At 40.4% G+C, this 22,554-nt stretch overlaps 1 protein-coding gene across 4 annotated transcripts; it reads left to right on the top strand.

Annotated features, from left to right (window-relative positions):
- Positions 1 to 5,611: 5,611 nt before the first annotated feature.
- On the top strand, positions 5,612 to 20,691 carry topaz1 (testis and ovary specific TOPAZ 1). Of its 4 annotated transcripts, XM_073462877.1 has the most exons (21): positions 5,612 to 5,990; positions 7,344 to 7,478; positions 7,977 to 10,179; positions 10,272 to 10,321; positions 10,747 to 10,847; positions 11,279 to 11,325; positions 11,405 to 11,472; positions 11,660 to 11,718; positions 12,908 to 12,994; positions 13,275 to 13,332; positions 13,495 to 13,646; positions 13,790 to 13,882; positions 14,677 to 14,783; positions 14,954 to 15,017; positions 15,124 to 15,295; positions 15,373 to 15,473; positions 15,921 to 16,086; positions 18,424 to 18,576; positions 18,989 to 19,192; positions 19,313 to 19,496; positions 19,850 to 20,691. In XM_073462877.1, exons 1-21 carry the CDS (start codon positions 5,708 to 5,710, stop codon positions 20,046 to 20,048), a joined length of 4,686 nt encoding a protein of 1,561 aa, XP_073318978.1. In that variant the 5' UTR covers positions 5,612 to 5,707; the 3' UTR covers positions 20,049 to 20,691. The 4 variants fall into 4 exon arrangements, with proteins under 4 accessions (XP_073318978.1, XP_073318980.1, XP_073318979.1 ...); XM_073462879.1 differs by lacking the exon at positions 7,344 to 7,478 and having other exon boundaries at positions 5,612 to 5,986; XM_073462878.1 differs by lacking the exon at positions 7,344 to 7,478.
- The last annotated feature ends 1,863 nt before the right edge of the window (positions 20,692 to 22,554 follow it).

Here is a 22,554-nt window from a genome sequence, read left to right as displayed (position 1 = left end):
TAATGCAGTCTTTATCCATATAATATACATTTAATAACTTGCATTTGATCATTCTTTTTCAGTCAGAAATAACCCAGCTTTGACAGGTTTTTGTTCCAAATTTTAGTGGTTAAATTGATCTTTAATTCCCTTCCAGGTAGCATTAAAAAGCTCTTTAAATTTGGCTTTGTAAAAACCTGCTGATACCCTGAAAGTCTGCCTCTCCCTCCCGCTCCCTGTAATTGATTTCACACCTTTGAGCCTCACAATAGTTTTCTGAGTGCACTTAGGGGAGAGATTCAGGACAAAGTCAGCTTGAGAGGTGCATCCATGTAGATGTCCTCGCTCACACACCGGCTGCCCACAATCCTACACTATAAATGTCCTGTTTGACCCTCAGCTAAACATACGACTAATTGAGAGCCTGGGTAAAAGCTGAGGAGAGAGGAGCAGGAGGCGAGACAAAGGATGGGGGCTGGGAATGGCAGAAATGAGAAGAGGAGGTGGTTAAAAAGCAGATAGGAGAAAAGAAGGAGTTATTAAGAAAAGAAAGAGATCTGCTATCGTACTCTCCTAGCTATATCGTTCAATTCCTTCGTTCTCTCCAAAATGTCACAGAGCATTCATTCTTTCTTTCACCCTTCATTTCTCTCTCCATCACCTCATTTCTTGTACCAGCTGTTCACTCATCTGTTTCACTTTTGATCTTGTTTCCCTCCAACATCGGATTTTTCCCATCGTATTCCTTACCTGCTTAACATTTTTTTTCTCCCTCCCTTCCTCATTTCCTTCAAACACTTGTCTTTTCTGAACCACCAAGCTACGACGGCAGCAGATTGATCTCACCCACAAATGCACAGCTCAAATATTGATTATTTCCTCACGCCGTCGACATGTAGACACACTGAGCAATATTCACATGTGCCGTTAAGTGGCTGCTCGGCACATCTCTTTTCCACAGAGCAGCGGCGCGGATCTATAGCGTTCAGGTGGAGGAGGTCTCTCGAAGCATGTGGACGATATCTTGAAACGAGGGGCTGGCTGCCATAGCAACCATATGATGAGGCAGGCAGGGCTATTTAAAGGAATTCAGCTGCTGCTCGTGTTCCCGTCAGCTTCACACCGGTCCAGTGAAAGACAAAGAAATAGATGTGAGTGCAGGAGAATATAGATCGTATAGTTCCACGCCTACAATCTAACGTCTGCTCTTAATGCTGGGTTACACAAAGGAATAAAAAGCAACAAATCTCTTAGTAACAGTCTAAATTAAGGGCTACTTATGTTGCACAAATAGACAATACATTTACATTTAATCTTTTATGCGCTGAACATTTGCTTTAGCTCCTCGTTTAGAATCTCTTGCCCATGAAATTCATGCGTCAGGTTTTTTGTCCACCACTCCTTAGTATTTATTCTTCAAGCACCTCTTTCTCCCCCAGTGCCAATTAAATAAATCAGATCTAATTGCTGCATTTCCACCTAACAACACAGCTAAACATGTGAATGTAACCGTGAAAACAAGCTGCACACATTTTAGACTCTTTCACATAAAATGGACGTACACGATGCACATCGGCAAAACATTTTCCTGTTAAAATAAATGCAAATATGAATTGTACATATAGCCAAACCTTGATTTCACAATGGTGTATTTTTTTTGTCACGCTGATGTGCATATGCTTGAATTATCTGCAGAAGGGGACACAGTAATGTAAGGTCTCACATTATTCATGATAAAACCATACTTTTTCTCTAGAGAGGTTTCTCTCAGTGGACAGCAACGCATGAGGAGACAAGTGTGAGAGGAACTGCTGTGCTCATACAATGCCTTGCATGCCAAACAGAGAGAGGGGGAGCAAACAAAGCAAAGCACGATTTCTTCAACACTTGATTTACGCACACGTCATTTTAGTTGGCTGTAAGAAGATTTGCACCTGAAGGAAAGTGACATTATTTCCCATCACCTGCCGAGAGGCTAGCTGTATTTTAACCTGCCCCATGTGTCTCTGTCAACATTTAACTCAACTTAATGATAGATAGGCAGTGCTTCCTGTCTATTCTGCAACTTAAACAGACATCTGAGCCTCTTTTACTTCACCTCCTCAGCTTTTCACCACACAACCACCAAAAGAAGACTATTTTGAGCACAGTGTTCAGGTTATAGAAGTTAGTTTTCCTCAGTCAACAAGGCATAGATCAAACATTTACCTGGTGTTTTTAAAAAGTTATTGTTTCTAAATTTCCTGTCTAATTAGACCTGGAGATATTTAGTCATTAGTGCTTGTCCGAGAGGCTTTTGGACTCAAAGCCTGAAGCAATTGATAAGGCTATAAATTGACAAGTTGTTTGACAGAAAATCAGTCATTAACTAATCTTTTAAAATAATCGATTAATCTTTTAAGATTTTTTTTATATTACATTAATTGATTTGTAGAGAAAAAAATCAAAAGAATAACGAATAATGACAATAATCGTTAGCTGCAGCCATACAGACTTCTACCTATTGGTCTGTCCCACAACAAGACGCTGAACTGTCATGAGCCCTAGAAATGAGCATCAGCTAAAAGCCTGAAGTCAAAAAACTAAATGATTGGTAGGAATCAACCTCAATGGTCTGAGCTTGAAGAGTTGAGGTGATTCTCCCTCTCCTATAAATAAATGCTCCCGATTTTTCTGTCCTTTTATCATGCGGATATTCTACAGCATTTTAATTTGAAGTGCACAATTATTGGTGAAACTGCCAGTGTTCTTTTATCACTTGGTTGAGCCCAGCGTGCTATTCCAGTGCCTGTGAGAGCAGTCAGGAAGATTTAAAGTGCTTCACAGAAGCAAAATTATGAGTGACCTCTCTCGTAACACTCCCTCTGCTCTTCACTCTGCTCTTTATCTCATTCTAATCCCAACTCATTTCATATGCTAAGTAAAAGCTTATATTCCTCTCCACTGTACGTACACACACATCCCTCATTGCTGTGGTGTGATTATAAAATTTGCATAGTGGATGTTATTGGAGCTGTGGAGTGCTGAAGCACTAGGGTTGAAGCAGGGGGTTGTGGGTGGTCTAATGCCTGTCAGGTGTAGAGAGGTGGGGCAGAGACTCCCAGAATCCCTCATGTCTGGATTTATGATGAGAACTCAACAAGAGGAACCCAGAGAAAGTTGCCTCATGTCTCAGTGTCTCTCTGTCCTCACCTCGAATGGTTTCCTCCGAACCTAATTTGCATGTTCTCTTTCCACAGCTGTCACAGATGTGGCAAAGATTAGGAAAGAGGGAGCGCCGACTCTGTACCCCGGGGGAGGACGCAATGAGACGGAACCACTTCTCTGCTTTCCATTGGAAAAACACTTCCACCATCAGAGCGCCGTCTGTTGGCACGGTGGGGCGGGACAGCTGGTGTTGTGAATCAGGCCGCCGCAGTCCAGGGACCGGCTACTTCCCAACACCAGGGTCTCACCCTCACCCCTCACATCATGCCTGATGAAATGCTGATGAATTTGTGTATTCCCTCTGCATCATGTCCTCTGAAATTATGAATCAGGAAAATGTATTACAGACATAAAATACATCTTCAAAACTATATCACAATATATATCACATACAGCGAGGATAATGAGATTTCCCCAAATAAATAAATAAAATATTTATCCAAAAATATGTGTGTGGCTTTATACTTTAAATAACTCAATAAACATTAAGGAATGACATGGAAAATAAAGTTCTCATTGGGTTTGAAAATTGTGTCATTTTTATTTATTGTATTTTGTACAAAATGACTGCATTTTTTCTTCCAAATAATAAAAAATATGAGAAATTTTAAGGACCAAATACTCACTATTGGCTTACAGATGGCAATTTGTTGTAGTCGGGTGACAATGGGATCCCACAGGGCGCCACTGTTGGGCCTTTATTTGTTAGATATTTTGGGTCTCCATTAAGACCATTCAAATGGTCCCACAAATACATTACCTACTGTTTGTTCATTTCAACTATTTACTTAGACGTTGTTATGCTATGTAGAAACCAAATTCCCATTACCGGACATGTTTCTTGGGTATTGGATTTAGGGCGAGAGCAGGAAACGGATATATCTGCCTGCCCCATGATGAGCGCTGTCAGCACTCTTACATTTCAGCGCAAACTGATCTCTTTTCAAATATGAGACAGAATGTGATTGCATAATCCTGTGTGGTAAAGTCGCCTGAAACACACCCAAGCACAAAGGGTGGCAGGAAACCTTTAATATGTGAGGAACATATAGGACAATATTGTTAAAAAGAAATCCAAGATGTTATTTCCCCTGTATAAATGCTTATTCTTTAATGTTCTTTATTTAATTTCTTACCCTCATGTAACTGACTCTCATGTCTAAAAATAATACAAGTCGGCTGTGATACCCATGACAGGAGAAGCTAGAGAGATCACATAAACTAACAGTTAAAGGTGATGCTCTGTCTCTGCAAGGATTGAACTTCATGTTGAATTTCCTTAGAATACAGTATATTATATAAATTATTGAGTGTTCCTTCTGTAGACCCTTGACTATAGGCTACAACTGCTCCACCAGAAAATTACCTGAATGCATAATCGCCTGTATATACCATCTTTTAGACCTCTACTTGAACAGCTGTGCATGAGTGTGTACACATGCCAATGCAGTGTGCTCACTGTGCCAATCATAGCGTATTGGACAATGATGTTTTCAGTGTTAAAGTTATCAAACTAAAACTGATCACTTGCAGTTATATCAGAATGGATATGCACTTGTCTATCAGTACTGAATCCTAATGCTTTTGGCCACTACATTTTCCCTTTCATTTCTCCCCATTTCCAGTTTGAGTAAGGCTTAGTTTTAGTGTTTGGATGTAGGATAATTACAGCAGTATTGCAATTTGTGTACATCTCTTAACAGTTGATTCCTACCCAGACCTGTGATAAACATCACTATTCATTTCAGGAATTAAATCACAAACAATGTTGCATCAGGCTGATGTAAAATACACTGTAATATAGATAAATATTTTTCAGTGAACTATGTAGGCCTGTAGTTGAAAATGTACAGGTCCCTACCTCTGTTTATCTATTTTATTTTCACCTTAGTTTTCTTTGTCCCTCTGTGGTTGTATGTGCCACTTCTTGACAAGCTTGACCAATCTGGGTTGATAGGTCAAAGGACATTTACATACTTTAAGGTGCACTATGTAGTTCTCAAAGATCTTCATTGTGAATGAACACATTTTCTTCATTTTCATGACTGAATAAACAAAGTGACCACACTCTATTACTTTGTTTATATGTGGCAGACCTTGCCACCTTTCTAGCTTCACACACAGTGCTCTGGCCTGGGACCGTATTTTCCCCTGAGAACAGCTTGTTTATTCAGTACTCGAAAAAAAAAAATTCTGAGTTTGTATTATTACCTCATTAATATTTGATTTATTAAAACTCAGTCTGAATTTCTTCTCCATAACGACATAGTGCCTCTTTAATGCAAGTGCAAAAATGAAAGGAATGTCCAGATAAGACACAATGCGCATGCGCAATGGCCAGCACACACCTTCGTTCCCATGTCAACGTGTAGAGAATAAATTAGAGCAGCAGGGAAAGATGGTCGGAGCCAGTGTTGGCGTCGTTACGGAGGTTTAATTGTAAAAAGTTCAACCCTCACTCGAAAGCGCTTTTAATAGCACTATTTAGTAACTTTTGATAGTCGTTGTTTTAACTGGCAGCATGTTCCCGTGTTCCAGCAGGGTGAAACTTAACCGAGTCGCGATAAAAGACGTAATTGGGCTGAAAACGGCCCCGCGGCGGAGACGAGTCCCGACGTCGCTGAATACCGCTACAGCTGACCCTCAAACCAAAGAGGAAAACCAGCTAGTTTCTGAACCAGTGTCAGTGAAAGACACAGTCTCTAGCAACAATGAACCCGTCCAAACTTTGTTAACAGAACAAATGGGCCCGGAAAAACTGACCGCTAACATCCCTGAGGAAGAGCCGGTGGAGAACTGCGTAGGTATGCAGAAGGCAAGGAGGAGAAATAACATTGTGTCATGCAAAGGTAATGAAAGCAGGGAGTTAAAACTAGAGGGTCCGCTCACTAGAGGCAAGTATCACCAGAGCAAACCAAACACCAGGAGCAAGAGCAGGCTGGACTACCTCAGAAAGCTCAGCTACCTCAGGCTCAGGTGTACTTTGTGCGCCTGCACTGATTCAGACCACGTTCAGACGTTGCTTAAACAGGCAGAGGTGCACCGCCGGGTGACACCGAGGGCCAAAATGTCCCAGATTAAGTTGAGTAGCGTGGTCACTAAGATCCCTAAGAGCGAAGAACCATTGGATCTAAAGTCAAATGTAGGTAAAGCATCTGGTAGAGGTAAATTCAAACAAGGGCCTATTAAACGTAAAAGTCGTGTGACCCACGTTGCTAAAAGCGGCAGGGTCAGGGCCAGAGCGGGTCAGAGCAAAGTGAAGGCCAGGTCCGCTGGGTGGGATCCTCAGTCCGCCGCTGCAAACGCAGGACAAGTGCCAACCGGCCAACCCACCACACTGTCAAGTAAGGTGCACTTTAGCTGTGTTGTTTGCTCAAGCTTGGTTAGTTAATCGGTCATCAGAAAAAGCGTTAAGTTACTGGCACTGGACTCCAGCTAACAGTTTGTAACTGAGCATTTTTTGGTAGGTAAAAACTTGCTAACTTTATGCTAACGTGCTGTTTTTTTGCTAAGCTAACAACGTGGCCACATGTTTTGTTTACTGACCTCAGTACGTGAAAGGTTTTCAGTCAGTGGCTAACTAACGTTTTAAGGGGGTTCGTTAAAATCAGTGCCACAAGTACCACTGAAATTTGCGAGGCCAGAATTTTTTTTTCCTAAACTGAATTATTAAAGATGCTAACTGGCAGCTAACACCAGTGAGGTAAACCGATCCAGGTGGACTGCCATGTTCTGAAGAGACCCCTGCACACTGCTAGCTTTGACCCTCAGGGATCTTTATTTAGATTGCTTTTGGGAAGCCACCTGGAGGACTTTTGATTTGTTGTGATTCAGACTGAGCTTGATTTATCATTTGGATTAATTTGACAATGGGATAGGACGTTTTACCCAAAAAAAGGGGGGTTAAGTTTAAACAGCTCCATTGGGGTTCTGTAATCTTCTCTGCTTACCAGTTCTCAATCAAATCTATCACATTGTGACAAAGTAGATTAAAACGTAGTGTAGTGATGTTGGGTATGCACTGCCCCTTTTGGGACAGTTTCATCCAGACAGTGGGGTTGACTCTGGTGGGAATCCATGCAGTCAACCCAACCCCCGACTTGAAATTGTTGCATTCACTTTTGCACTATTTGACAAGTTTTTGTTTCCACTTTCAGACGTTGATAGAAACACTCACCCAAGCCCCACTGGACTTGCTGGTTCAGAAGGGTCTTTGAGAAGAGCTTTCAAAGTCTTCGGCTGTGATCTCTGTGGTGACTGTAAATATGTTGCCGTTCAGCGGAAGAGGTTGGGTAAGCAAGAGCAAAAAAGCAGTAGCCCAGTGCCAGAGCAGCCTATGATTGAGGTGAATCTCAAAGAAGGAAACAAAGTTGCTGAGTCTTCTCAGAAGATTATCATATGGATAGGCCAGTACCCGAAGGTGACGCTTTGTGACATAGCCCAAAAATGTGATGCCTTGTGCCATGACTGTGGCTTTGTGTTACCGGATGTTCTCAAGACCAAAGTTGTGCATTGCTTCAAGGACATGAGAGCTGGATTTCGGTTTGGGCCCGGTTGTTTAGGGCATAACAAACATGAAAACGAGGAAGGTGCTCTGGCAAGAAAAAAAGAGTTTTGTGCCAGGGTTCAGTCTGAGAAGAGCGCCTGTCCGTCTCAGAGTCTGGCTGAACACCAGAGACGCCTGAAAGAACGTACAGATGCACAGACGTTATCCAGTCATACCACATGTCGTTTCCTCAAGAGCAGGACAAGTGAAGGTTCTGCAACCTGTTCTGCTTCTTTCTTACTAGGTAAACGTGCAAAAAAGGGAGAGTGCAGGTCTGGCATGTGGGACAGAGATGATGGGGAGGATCCTGGGCCAGGATCTCACCTCATGGGAGCTGAGATTCGCACAGACAAAAGAATAAAGCTTGGGGAGAGTGTACAAGATGGGATTTTTTCATCCACCCCGGATTTAAAAAGCATTGGTTGCAAAAACCCAGCAAAAACTGACTCCAGAGACAAAGAGAAAACTTGCTTTTGGACATCTGATGACAGTCAGTTGTGTTCAGAGCATGCAGTTGGGGGCAGCAGCACTTTTGGCTCAGCTGTGGAAGAAAACTGTGTCCACAAGAAACCTTGTGGTGAGAAAGAATCTGATGCAGCACAGATGTCATCAGAGCTGTTCTGTGAGAGGAACGAGGTGGGTAGGGATGAACAAGAGTCTCTCACCTGCCAGAGAGTGAGAGTTTATTTCAGAAAAAAACATTTTTTGTGTGCACGCACATACATGTCCTGGCCCTTCGCTAACAGTGGCCGGACCCTTAAAACAAATGCTGGTACCGCAGCATGTGAAGCACAGCTTGTAGATCCATCCGATGACAGTGACTCTCAAATAGACCAGAAACTGCCAGGTTTACCCAGCAGCCGGACCAATGAAACACCCCCAAATGAACCTACAGACTCCTCTTCAGACACCACTCATCAGGCTTCTCATCAAACTGACGAGAATCTAGAAGAGGATGGAGAAAGCATTTTAGCAGAGAGAAATCGAAAAAGACATGGTAATATGTCTTCATACTGTTCAGACAACACAAACATAGAGTTTGCGCCTCACCTAATGGAGCCTGAAGAATCACTAGCCGGTCTTCCCTCAGATACAGCTACCCTATCCAGGCCAAGTCAGCATGGAAAAGAGCCTGGCATGGAAGCAGCCTCAGCCTCATCTTTGCCAGTTAATGGACCTCAAACTGACAGCTCCACCTCTACCCCGTCCCCCTCAGCACTCGGCCTGAGTGACTGGGAAACTGCTACCAGTTTGTCTTCCATGTCATCTGCATTCACGCAGGGTGGTTTGAGCAGCCCCTCAGCCACACCATCCTCTCTCCCGCCTTCATCGTTCCTTCTGAGCAAAGTCAAAAGTGTTGGCTTGTCTCGTTCTTCTTTAACCAAAGCAGTGGAAAAGACATTGTTCTACTGTGAAGAAACCAGAATGACATGCAGTTCCTCATCCTCTCCTTCTCCGCACAACTCTGACTTTTTTCATTCATGTGAATCCTCCCTCCTCCTGCCTCAAGATGAGCAAGAGAGCAATGAAGAAATTCTCAGAGGCAGGTGCCCACCAAAGCTGGAGCCATATTACAAAACAAGCCCCATTAACCATCATCTTCTGCAAGAGAGCTCGTTGCACAGTGTTCTCACAGGAAAGTGTGTAGAAACCGAGTTTATGTTTCCAACAATGCTCTCTCCTGTCACTTCACCACAAGGGCACTCATGGACAAGCTTCCTGCCCCAAAGCCCAGGCTGTCCGGATGAAGAGGAGGAGGAAATAAAAAAAGGCACCTGCAAATGCAAAATGTCACCTGGATGTCACATGCCACAAATTGTTAACACCAATAATGAAAACGCCAAGGATTTTCTCGAACATGATACTGAAGAATTGGAAGGATCCTCAACGAATTTCAAACCTCAGACTCCTCTAAGCGAACCCCAGTCTTCTCCTAGCACCAATGAAGAAGATGATTGTAATGGAGAGGAAAGCCAGGATCAGACTGACTGCGAAGATGATGTGGAACAGGGTAACAAACAATCTGACCAACTTCCCTCGGACCCTCAACTAAGGGCAACCGTTGCCTCAGGTATTCTGACAGAACCTTGCTCTGCTCCCAGCAGTGATGAAGAGGATTGTGTAACCTTCAGTCATGATGAAGAGCTATGTTCTGCTCGAGACAAGGATTCAAGTCCATCTGAAATAGCCTGCAATGAAAGGGATCAAATCAAAACAGAAGCAGCTGGTGATACTCAGCAGTGCATTTTGGATGAGTTCACAGCTTACGAGCATGATATCCTGCTTGTCGATGTGATTCAGGAAGACCCAGAGCTGTTTGAAAACCTCACCCAGGAAAGTGTACTGAAACTGGGCCCTGCCAGGGTTACTCAGGCCCCTAGAAACAGACCTGTTGCAGTGGTGAAAAAGCTGCTGCCAAGGACGGACGGAGCACAGTTTGAACAAAGGTAAGGTCTCATGTTTGATAGCATCTCCTGACAGTCACAGATGAATTGTGTTGTTCATTACAAATGAAATTACTGTGTTATTTGTGTTTCAGATTGACCCCAGTTAGTATTGATTTTCACTGCGACAGCCCTGATATCACAGGTATGGACAGTGCACCAGTCAGAATCCATTATATGATATATATTTCAGATTGTATCACATGCTCATTGCTAACTGGTAATGGCATTGATGCATAGGCACTAGCTGAGGCTACAGATCCTCATACTGGGTATTTTCTAGCCTACTAGTCACTTGTAAGACACAAATTAAAATTAACCAGAACAGAACACACTAGTCATAAACATCTCTATCAAATAAATCATGTTTGTGCAGATTTTCTATGCTAAATTCTCTTTGCAGACTGAGCTAATGTCAATGCAACAATTTCCCAACTGATGCGTAACTCTTAACTCCTTACATAAAAAATCTAATCTGTCCTTTTTGGAAAAATTAAGTTTATTAAATGTGTAGTATTTTATTCAAAAACCATCCTGTGATTTAAATTTTTGTTTGTTTGTATTTTTCAGAGGAGAACAACACCAGGCCCTGGAGACCCAAGTGTAGCAACTCACCTTCCAAAACCCAAAGCAGCACATGGTCTGCCACAGAAAAGCAAACCGAAAAAACGGTAATGTAGTGCGTCTAACGCTGTGTCATATAGTGGACAAGGACAACACTTCCTGGGACTGTCTGCAAAAGCACCAGTATAACTTCCAAGCAGTTGTGGAGAAACAAAACATTTACAATGACTCCCCCAACTAGAATGAAAAGAGACAAGGAGCAGAATGCAATATTACAAAAAAATCTGTGTTGGGTACCTTTTTGAAATAATAGTTTCAGCTAAATCCACCTAGGATTTTGCAGGAATTAATAAACCTGTTCATAATTTCACGTAACGACATGCACACTACTAGCAGAGCATTGTGTCTGCTGCATTAAGATAAGATGTCATGGATGAATTATGGAAGATGTGATGGCACATAATTGTTACCCAACAGTCTTAGTTACTACAAACAGTTACTACTTACTATGTTAAATGTGTTTGGTGTTTTTGAACAGGGTCAGCCTGATGCCAACAACAATCATGAAAGCAAAGGCCAGGAAAGGTAGCTGTTTGTCACACATTGAAACATGTCTTTGATATATATATATTTTGATAATCACTGTGTTTATGTCCTGTAATAGGAGCCATCCCATCCAGACTGTGAACTCCCTGCACAATCACATCCCTCCACTTATGAGTGTCAAAAATGGTGAGTGGAATTAAAACAGCATAGACGGTGACACATTTTTAAATTGGTGTCACTTTTTGCATCTTGTTTGCAGGATAACTTTTAATTCTGTTGACGACATAACTGTTCAGTCTGGTGTGTCTTACCTAGAGTAAAATCTTGAATTTCTGTATATGACTGTTCTTTTGCTCCTTTGCCCTCTACACAGGGCCATGGATCACAAACCCAGTAAACATGGCTGACTTTAGGCGCCAGAAATCTGTAAATGTAAGTAGGAAAATAAACAACAGTCACTGTCTTAACACTAAAAATACCACTTTTTTTGAGCATGTTTATTGACTTTAGAATACATTGTATTTTCTAAAGAATCTGGCAAAAATGAATCAGTGCTAGACAAGTTTCTCTAGGTTGTAAGATATGACCGATATACCGAAGACTGTAGAATGTTTAAATACGAACAAATGTGAATATAAAAACGAGATAGCTGTGGGATCTCTGTAACTCAATGCCTGGGGTAATGGATAATTGTAAAAAGCAAAAATTTCTTTTCAATTTCTTGTGCTTCATTTGTAGTGGTGTGTCAGTTCTAAAAAGAATAGCATAGTATGATTATTTCTGAAAAGCTGCACCACATGTGATTTCTAAAGAACATAAAAAGATGAAGTGTAACTAAATCATGTTGTGTTCAAGTCCTTTAAAATATCTAAAATTCTAGTTTTTAAATATGAAGGCCTTAAAAGTCATTACATTTGAATTTGTAAGGTCTTAATAGCCAATAATTTTATCTAATTTAATTTACTTCTGCACTGGACCACATATAGTTCATTCTTCATAAGGTCATACTTTTTATACTTGAATTAAAAAAAGATGTGTCCAAAATCAGTCTTAAATTTGGTTAAAAATAATCTTTCAGAGGTCTTAAAAAAATTGAATATGTGTCTGATAGCTGTAAACAACCCTGGAATGAATATACTTAGTGCCAGGTTATCTGCTCTGTGCTTTCTGATGTGAAATTAGAAACATTTTTGTCATGTGAGCCCTTTTAAGAATTATTCCAATGTAAAGGGGAAAAAAGCACCTTAACTGTATGACCAGATATGATGCAGGAGAGACATCAGAAATAAGGTTCAAAGTGTGCTGGTGCACACGGGTTTAGGCAACGAACATTATAATTTTAAAACTTAAATGCACTTTGAATTCATGTATAGGATTCATATTTTGGAAAACCGAATTGAGTTTTAATTTAGTTAAATTAAAAGATAAATTTTTCAGACATCATAGTATTGATGAATATTTGGCTACAGGCAGAAAAGTAATGCCTAGAGATGTATTTCACAGCCGCTCAGCTTGTTAATGATATTTAATAAAATTTTGTCATTGATTCTCCTGCTGCAGACATGATGTTTTTAATTTAAAAGAAGTAATGTAGTGACTCTCTCCTCCTGTCAACCCTCAGTACTGCAGGCAGTACTTCAGTGAGTCGCTGTCCTGTGGGTTCAAGATGTGTCACTTCCAGCATGTGCCTGTGGAGGGGGACGAGAAGGTACGCTCCGAATGAAATTAATATTTTTTTAACTTGTCTGCAGCAATTCAAACCATTAATAAACTGCAGGGATGGACAGATCTATACCGGACCTTTCTTTCATCAACAAAAGTAGATATATTTTTATAATTCACTTGTAGATCTGATGTTCAAAGCCATTGGCTGGAAAGTGGAGTAATGCTAAAGCTTTCTGAGGCAACATCACCCTCTGCTGTGCTGTAGCTGTAAGTCCACACTACAGAATTGTAAAGTCACTTTACCTTTTTTCCTTCTCTTTCAGTTCTGCGTTGAAACTGTTTCACGCTTCATCAAAAATCCAATGTGCCTTCAAAAAGCAGGCAAGGTTTTAGATTGTCCAATAATTTAACCCCAAATGGACACAGTTTCTACAGTGTTCATGGGTGAATTAAACAGAATGTTACTCCAAAGCAAATGTTTGTTTAAATGTCCTCATTTAAGTTTTATTTTACCTTAACTTCAACATCTGTCCTCCCTACCAGGAGCTGTGTTTACGGGCTACTACCACAACAACCCACCAGGAGTGTATTTCTCCATGCCGGTGCTTCTGAATCTCCTCTGGGCTCTGCTCAAAGCGAGCCTGGTGTCTGATGTCTTCTCAGTCCTCAGCGTCAGCTTGGCCCACAAGATAGTGGTCAGTGAAGTTTTCACCCATCTTTGAACAATTGTTATGCTGCAGTACAGCTTGTAGTCCAGTAGAGGGCAGGGCATGCTCTATTTTAATTATTATTACGGCCACAAGAATAAATGTTGAACTCTGTCTTCCTGTCTTGTTAGCCTGGCCATGAGTTCCTGTTGGCTCTCTTCAACTTAGTGAGAGAAAAAGGTCTAATGGGTTTTGTACCTGAACTCATACAGCTCACATCCAAGGTATGTTGAAAATTAAATCCAGACATTGATCTTTAAATATATGCCTTTTTCCATGGATGCACATCCAAAATTAACACCCACCAAGTGCCAAATGCCGGTAGATTTGTTTCGCACTGGCAGATAAATGTTTGAACCAAAGCAGACATGTAATTAAAATCCATCCTGAGAGTCTGTACCGTGTTTTGGTGTCGTTAACGGACGGGCTGCTTCTGCTCCTCTGTCTGTGTCTGAGAATCCCACATACAGCACCATGATTTCATGGGGCATTCAGCTGCGCCTCATAAACTCTGAAATCTACTTTGCTTTGTACATCAAAGCATGTGGGTGCTGACAGGGACTTGATGGTGCATTCAAGTCTCTATTTGAATGGCCACAAAGGTTGTTTAGGAATGTTTTCTTGGTTGAAATACTTGTTCTTTCATTACAGCATTTTCGTAATTAGAGGCTAAAATCATAACACTATTCCATTCATAGGCAGAATTTAACCACAAACGTCCCAAACATTTTATTCAATTCTTAATGTAAACATTCCTATTTTTAGTAATGCACCAGGTTAGAGGGTTCCTTCTACAATTTACAGCATGACTTCTCTTTTAATTCAAAGCAACATTAGCTCTGTAACTTAAACATTCTCAGCTGAATCGATATTGAATTTAATCAAATCAACACCTTCAATCAGTGGCAAAACCCAACTCTAACATTGATTCCCACACACTTTGAGTTAAAAAATGATATATTTCTTCATGTTTCTTATGCTTCATGTGGAAGAATTAATTGTACATATTTGCTGACAGATGGCCAGTGCTGGCCTCGTGCTGAGCTTGGACTGCCTTGACTGTGTAAAAAACACTCCTGAGGTCCAGCAGACAGTCTCTCCAAACTCGCTGTCTGGCAATCACAAGTAAGTGATACTTCTTTAGCCCCAACATATCGAACACGAACTCAGTCACAACACTCTTATACAAGTAGTTATTTGTCATCCAGCCTTATTTATAACTATTTGTGAAATGTTGTGTGCCTTATTTATTTTTAATATAAGTTGTCCAATCTCTATTTTTTTCATTATGAAAGGTTATCCACCAGTGCACCCTTTCCAGAGTACCTGAATTTGGCCCATGCCATTGTGGAAATAGAGGTTGGTTCTTCTCTTCAGTCGATTACTTCTGCCAACTTCTCCAAAAAATGTATGTTTCTGAATTCAGTCTGTCAATGTATTCATGCCTGCTTTTCTGTTTGTACAGCTTTGTACAAAGCAAGAGGACTGGAGGCGGATGGGGGAGGTCTTCAAGTCCAACTGTCCATCCAGCCACCGTCCCAACCACATGGAGCAAATCAGTGGTCGTATCGCTATAGCACTGCTGTCCGAGAGCAAAGACAAGCTGTCACTGCCGTTTGCTACCTTCGCTGAGACAGGTAGAAACCTGTTATGTAATTTGTAATGATTAATTTCCCATGTTGACTTCTGAAAATTTGATTATTCTTGTTTTTAGTGTGTCAGAATGAAGGTGAAGACAGCCTGGTCAAGAACTTTTTAGGCAGAATCGGAGTCTCTCTCATGTTAAGATACTACAAAACACATCAGTGGGCTAAGGTAAATAAACTCATGTTTACATCTGATCTCTGTCATGGCCCTCTTGAGCCATCTTGAGTGAGGACAGTCCTGGAAATGATGCATTCCTATAGCACATCATTGATGTTGCCCTTTCCTGGGCTGTCTTGACTTAAGCGAGCATAAGTATCCAGGTATAATCGGTGTTATTGAATGAAAAAAGCCTGTTAACTTACATTTTAACAAATTGATTTCCATATTGTTTAAAAAACAAACATTGAAATTAATCAAATCAGCTCTATGTTCTTCTTTTTTGTTACACACACATGTATAGTTTTTTTTTTTTTTTGTAATACTGAAACACAAAAATGCTGCCGATATACGACGTTATGACACAACATCACATTTTTCAAAAGATGATCAATCTGAGATGCTGCAATGTTAGCAAATGGATGTTACCTTGTATGTGTGTTTGGTGCGTGCGTGTAGGGTCGGAGGGTAGTGGAGGTGCTGTCCACTTCCAAAGTCAACTACGCCACCATGAAGGGTTTATTTGGGAACGAGGATGGAGCGTCATGCTGCTACCTGGTCACTGTGGCCACAGAGCTCTTCCTCCTCAGTGGCAGCGTTGAGGGAGCTCTAAACACTCTCCGAGGTAACAGTTCTGACCCTCGAGTGCAGAGGTAGCTGTGATTGGCTTAGCTGACCTCATGCACAGTTTGACAACTCACGGATGTGACGTATAGCCTGCCTTTTTGCCACAGATTAAAATATACTTGGTATCAAAGTATCAGTGGTTTGAATATAGAGGTATAGTAAGGTGAAGTATCTGATATGAATCACCTATTAAACAAAATTAATATTTATATTGTTGTTGGATAAATTAGACTGGGATGAAAACATCTTGAGTGTGTTTGGAAGCAGATAGTGTGTTTTGATCGGATCATTTTGATGGTACACTGTCAGCATGGAGTATTGTATTATTACCAATCTGAAAATGTCTAAAATGTCTGATTCCCACAAATCTAAAATGGTTGTCATGTAAAAAAAAATATTAATTCACAATCATAATCATGGTTTTATGGTCTACATAAAAATGTTAGCAATATATGACCCATAGCGCCCATGTTAACTAATCGGGCTGTTCAGACAGAGTGTGTTGTGCTCTGGTGCGTTGCTCCGTGGTCAGCTCACATTCTGCAGTGATAGTTTCATTATCTGTTCAATTTTCTCTGCATGCCACTAGCAAATGTGGCAAGAAAACACACTGATCGTTTCTTGAACATTGTGTCACTGCTGTTTGTAGTTGTGTTATGTATTTAATCCTTAGACATGAGAAGCAGACACTTGCACACAGTCATACAGGCTGCAGGCATCAAAAAAACCCTCCCTGCTGATGATTGTACAAGTCCATTGTCCCTTTAATTTCATTGTTGCCAAAGACGCACCGTTCTGCGTGTCAGGAACACATAAAAGGCAATACTTTATGAATTAGAGCTGAAACGATTACTCGAGTAACTCGAATAATTCGATTACAAAAAATGATCGAAGCAAATTCTCTGCCTCGAGGCTTCGTTTAATTCCTATCACCCGCGTTATGTGGCCTGCTTAGCTCAGGGATCATTTTTCCACACGGACTGTTATTGCGGACACACATCACTACGTTCATAATTGAGTGGGCACGATGGCGGAGAGCCAAGAAACCGTCCGTAAAAGACAGAAGGTCCAAAGTTTGGGATCATTTTACACTTAAAAAAGAAGATAACAAAGTGCAATGTGTCTACTGCAATGCAGAACTGGCGTACCACAACAGCACGTCAACAATGATTCAACATCTGAACCGAAAGCATCTGGTTGTTAACACCAGCTCACCAAGCGTCGCCGACACAAGCTAACGTAGACATTGATGTTAGCTAATTCAACGTAGCCTACCATCGCTAGTTAGAGCGTATAGTATTTGTAGAGGCTGTAGCCTGATGTCGCTATGACTAGATATCATGTTAAGATGTGGAAACTAATTCGTGTTAAATTGCAAGAGAGTAATAGCCTACACCAAATAACTCCTTTCCACACACACACACACACACACACACACATTCGGCTTGTCTGTCTCACTCTCCCTCACGCACGCGTGCACACACAAGCAAACACACACACCCTTACTCCCGGTGTTAGGAATAGTTGGAATAAATACCTGTATGTTTTTTTCAGGAATAAAAGCCAATTGCTTGGTCTATTTAACAGGCCTGTCATTTTCGTTATGCATTATTTGGTATTGTTGTTTAATAATGCAAAATTATTTTTTATTAGATTACTCGATTAATCTATGGGATAATCGGTAGAATACTCGATTCTAAAAATATTCGATAGCTGCAGCCCTATTATGAATTCATGAGGTTATTATAAAGATCAGCTCTATGAAGCAGAATTTACCAGCATGGAGAAATGTGCTTCTGAGCAGCCAGACCACCTAACCTGCACTCTTAATGTCACTTTCAATAATTTGCACTTTCAATATGTTTCTGTTTTTAATATTTATTATTGTTATTGTGGTAATTTTTTTTTAATATACTTTCATTTTTTAATTCTATGCTGAGCCTCTGAAACGAAATTTCGTTCTATGTTCACTTGTTGCTCACTGAATGACAATAAAGTCTGTCTAGTTAAGGGGAATACATAAAAAGTAAAACTGTTGTCGGTCAACAGTTACTTTGCAGTCTGTATTTATTTACATTTTACACAACCTCCCAATTTTTTTTTAAATCAGGGTAGTAAATTCTATGCATTATTAAGTGTGAGCTGACAGATGGTACTCTACATGCCCTGTTGTAGAAAAGAAAGCGAAAAAGACTACATCCATTCAATATTTTATGGGATACTTGAAATATATACCAAGATGTACCATCTGTATTTGGTCCTCGTTGTCTTGTACATCAGCTTTCACATCAGCCTTGGCATATTTTGTGTTTTGTCTCTCCATCTGTTAATTCAGAAAACAAATGGTTTCTGAGTTCGAGCTTGTGGCCGTGTGAGCCCGCTGACCTGGAGAGTAGGGCTCGTGTGTTGATGCGTCTGGCTGAGAAAACATCTCACAGAGACACGCTGGACATTCTCTGTAACCTCCCTGGACTCAAGGAGCCGAATGGTGAGAGAATTAAAAATAATTTTTGCCTCTAATGTTAAAAATCACTGTTTTTCTCTCTTGAAATTAAACATGCCATGTTTATACCTATGTATGCGGAGGTTGTTTGGCACGTCTATCAGTCAGTGCGACCCCGAATAAACTAACTTTGTTTGAAAAGTGCTGAGACGTGTAGCTTGTTTGTAAATGACAGAAGTCAATCCTGTGAGCTCACAACACTTTCCCAAACATTTTACAAAACTACAAAACCAATGATATTTATGTAAAATCCTTTGAAATTTTAATATGCTGGCTCACCTTAAAGTTTAATAGGTAAGTAGGTCTAGTTGCTTATCTGTAAAGCCTTAAAAAGATTCCACTTGCAGCCTTCAGTATGTTTTTGCATTTAATTGTTTGTGTGTTTTGTTTTCCTCAGACCTGATCAATATCTCCAGGTACTGCCCTCTGTTTAACTCTCACCTGCAAGTGTGTGTGGACAGACAGAAACTACCTGTAGCATCGGACACGGTGGACTTCATGCTCTCTAAAAACCTGGCAGTTGACCAAGCTATGCTGCAGATACTTCTACACAAACTGGCCAAGCAAAACCTCTGGCTTCGGGCACGGGAAGTCTTCAGACGTGAGTATCATAGTCTACTTCAGTTATATTAACATTGACCAGAAAGACTAGACAAATGAATGAGTTTGGCTGTTGTTGTTGGATTATTATTTTAATTTGAATTTAACTCCTATTCATCAGACTCTCTCAGCGTGGGGTACTACCTGGGTGTGTCGGCTCCCCCTGGTTTCATGGCACTGATCGTCCCCTGTGAACTGGGGGAGGTGGAGCTGGCTCTCACCTTTGAGATGTTAATCACTGTCAATGCGACAGTTCTCCATCTTTCAGAGACGACCCCTTGCTGCCTCAGCATCACTCTCAAAAGGTAATGTGTGTGATTACGTGTGTGAGAACTAGAGCTGCAATGATTAATCAATCAAAAGAAAATAAGTTGCTAAGTATTTTAAAATACTGATTTTACAAGCCGAAATGTCAAACATTTGCTGGTTGGGTTCAATTTAGGTTTTGGACTGTGGTTTGGACAAAAGAAGTGAATTGAAGATGGCGCTTTGGGGAATTGTTATGAGCATTTTCACCATTTTTTTTACCCTTCATAGATTTAATGGTTAATAGATTTATTAATCAATAATGAAAATATTCATTAATTGCAGCCCGAGCAACAACCATGGTCACGTTATATGATGTGTATTTACATTGTGTTGCTGCTTCCTCCTCCAGGACTCAAAGTTGTGAGAGTGAGTACCTCTCAGCCGGAAGCCGCCTCCTCTCTGCAGCTTGTATCCTTCAGCCTAAACTACTTATTCACTACAAAGCAGTAAACTCCTCACAGGAGCAAGTGTTCACCCTCGACATTTCCTCTGCTCGGTGCTGGCTTCGACACAATCATTTGTGGGCCAAAGAGGTGTGGGCACACTGAACCCAAACTGCAGTCCCTCAAATACTTTTTTTTCCCTTGAAACTGCTTATGATCCAGACTCTGAAAACATCCAATGAAATCAGGAAAAAAACAAACACGTTCATTTCTGTTGGCTGTATGTCTGTGACACTGATGGTCATAATTCAATTTTTTGACTAAGAAGCAGAAAATCACAACCAAAGACTGACGCCAGAACTTTCATTTTTTGCAAAGCTGACAACTTATTTTTGTTCAAATTTGTTTTAAAATATGTTGAAGGATTTTTATGTTAATTCCTTGTTGTTTGCTGAGGAGTTCTTTTAGCTGTTTTGTCTTTGCTTAATGTCACTCAGTGTTTGTGTGATTAACTGTTTGAAAAAAAAAGTCTAACAAAGTGCAGCATCATTTTGTCAGGTTAGTAAATTTGGTTTAAAACAAATATGTAAATAACATCTGAGTGTATATAGGTAAATATTTATGAAGGTGTTTAGTCTCTGACAGTATTATGTTACCAAATTGTATTACTGATTCTCAAAACCTCAATTGTTGCTGGTCTAACAGCTGTGATTAACATTTTTTTTGTATGAAGTTTTTATATAAAAAAAGCTGTTCTGCTCCAAAAAGTTTGAGTCTGTAGTGTTTCTTCACAAATGGAAAATAAATCCTGAAGCGAAAGTTTTCTGGAATTGATTTTTGGTTAAAATACATTGCCATTGTTTTGTGATATTTGTGTCTGTCTTCATTCATCGAATCTGCACGGTGGTGTGTTTAACCACTCAGTGGTGATGAGGGTAGCGGTGTGAAAACGTAGTCTCACTGCTAACCCCCTGCAGTAGAGAGCCCAGTTTCCTAGTAGTCCACAAGGTTATCAAATACTGGAACGGGTGAACCTTTTTGGCACTATGTCCTCATCATGCGTAACTGTGACGTGGCTGACGATGAAGTATGATAACACGTTTGCTCTTCAAGCAGCGAAACACTAGAGTCACAGTTGGTTAGACTAATGATGGTGCTCTAATTAAAGACAAATAGCTTTTTGTTTTCATGTCCAGCTGACACATAATTAGCCTCTGCAGCCTTCATTACTAATGATGGTAGCTGCATTTCCATGAAGCCTACACTATTTTTGATAATGTTTACAGTTCCCATGACACAGCCTATGAGGATAGTGGTTATGCAGAAGTGCTGTTGATCCACTTGCATGGTGGTATGTTTCAAAGGCTACATTAGTCAGACATCTTCTGTGCTTTAGAAGCAGTGACAAAATGTGTTTGGAGTAACTTTAATCAAACACAAGACTTGCATCCATTTTCACAGATTTAAAAAGAAATTTTGATTGTTTTTCTCATTTTTTTTGCAGTCAGATACTGGGTTCAAAGAGCTGCAGGTGGCTCCCTCTCTTAGTGCTTAAAGGTGTTACAGAGCGACTGAACCACCAGGGGGAAGTACTGATCTGTGGTCAGATGAGTAGTAATTTAAAGCATGATCAATGAGATGCCACAAAAAAATGGTGATTATTTTTCAGAAAAGTAGAAACTTAGTTAACACTCACCCAGCACCTACAGTTTGATTTCTTTGGCAACAATTACACGTCTATGATAACCAGAGTGGAGGGAGACATTACACAGTTGACCACAGGAAACACACACACACTAAAAATGCAGCTTTTCTATCTGACATCTTGCCCTTTACCATGTGATGTCCCACTCAGTGCTGCAGCAAATTAGAGACTAATGGCAGCAAAAACAGGCCCTGTAGGCCAACTCCAATAAGCACACTTTCAGTCAGCATTTAAAAGCAGTATATAAATATTTGATAAAAGGTTAATATGTAATAATAATAATGTAATGTAATGTAATAATGTATTTGTTGATAATTATAACAATTGAAAGAAAGCGGGACTGGGGTATACGTGGAGGACAAATTACCCTTACAAAAACAGTACTGACATAAACTACAGTTATACTGTGTGGACTCTTCAGCATATGGGAAGCTGTTTATTTTGTGTAAGTTTATGTTGCTGCTGTTTTTTATTCAAATTCCACATGGAGTGCCACAGTTTAAAGACGTTATCCGAAATGTAATCAAGTAATCGTTGACAATGTAACTATAATCTATTTAAACAGTTTTTAAAATGTATTCTGGGCTGATTCTAGTCACTTATTATCGTAATCTGATTACATAGTCTCTATTACATGTAATCCCCAACTACCCAACCCCAGACACCCTTAAGTGCAGGCTGCTGTATGCACAGATATTGAGTGATAATGTTGTTAAACAGTTATAACAGCTGTTATTGTAATGATATAAAATCATCATCTTCACTGGCAAAGAAATGACTGTTTTCATATACTGTACAAGAGTGAACACTGCAGGCGGACACATTCTACTGTGATTCTAACTAGGAGGGCTTAAAGTCAGATGATGTGCTGGAAATAATGGAAAAAAACCAGAGCCAAAACACTGCCGCTGAAGGGTGTGTCATCCAGGGATAGAGATAATCCTCACACAGAACTGTTTGTGTGTG

This window comes from Pagrus major, chromosome 3 (genome assembly GCF_040436345.1).
Source record: "Pagrus major chromosome 3, Pma_NU_1.0".
Lineage (NCBI taxonomy): Eukaryota > Metazoa > Chordata > Actinopteri > Spariformes > Sparidae > Pagrus > Pagrus major.
The sequence above is the reverse complement of the archived record's forward strand: the minus strand, read 5'-3'. Positions and strand labels throughout refer to the sequence as shown.

Coding starts and splice junctions, on each gene's coding strand:
- topaz1 (XM_073462876.1), top strand. CDS start 5,708: ATGTTCCCGTGTTCCAGCAGGGTGAAACTTAACCGAGTCGCGATAAAA. Junction 5,991..7,343: donor GCCGGTGGAGAACTGCGTAG/GTATGCAGAAGG, acceptor TTCCACTTTCAG/ACGTTGATAGAAACACTCAC. Junction 11,719..12,907: donor GGCGCCAGAAATCTGTAAAT/GTAAGTAGGAAA, acceptor GTCAACCCTCAG/TACTGCAGGCAGTACTTCAG.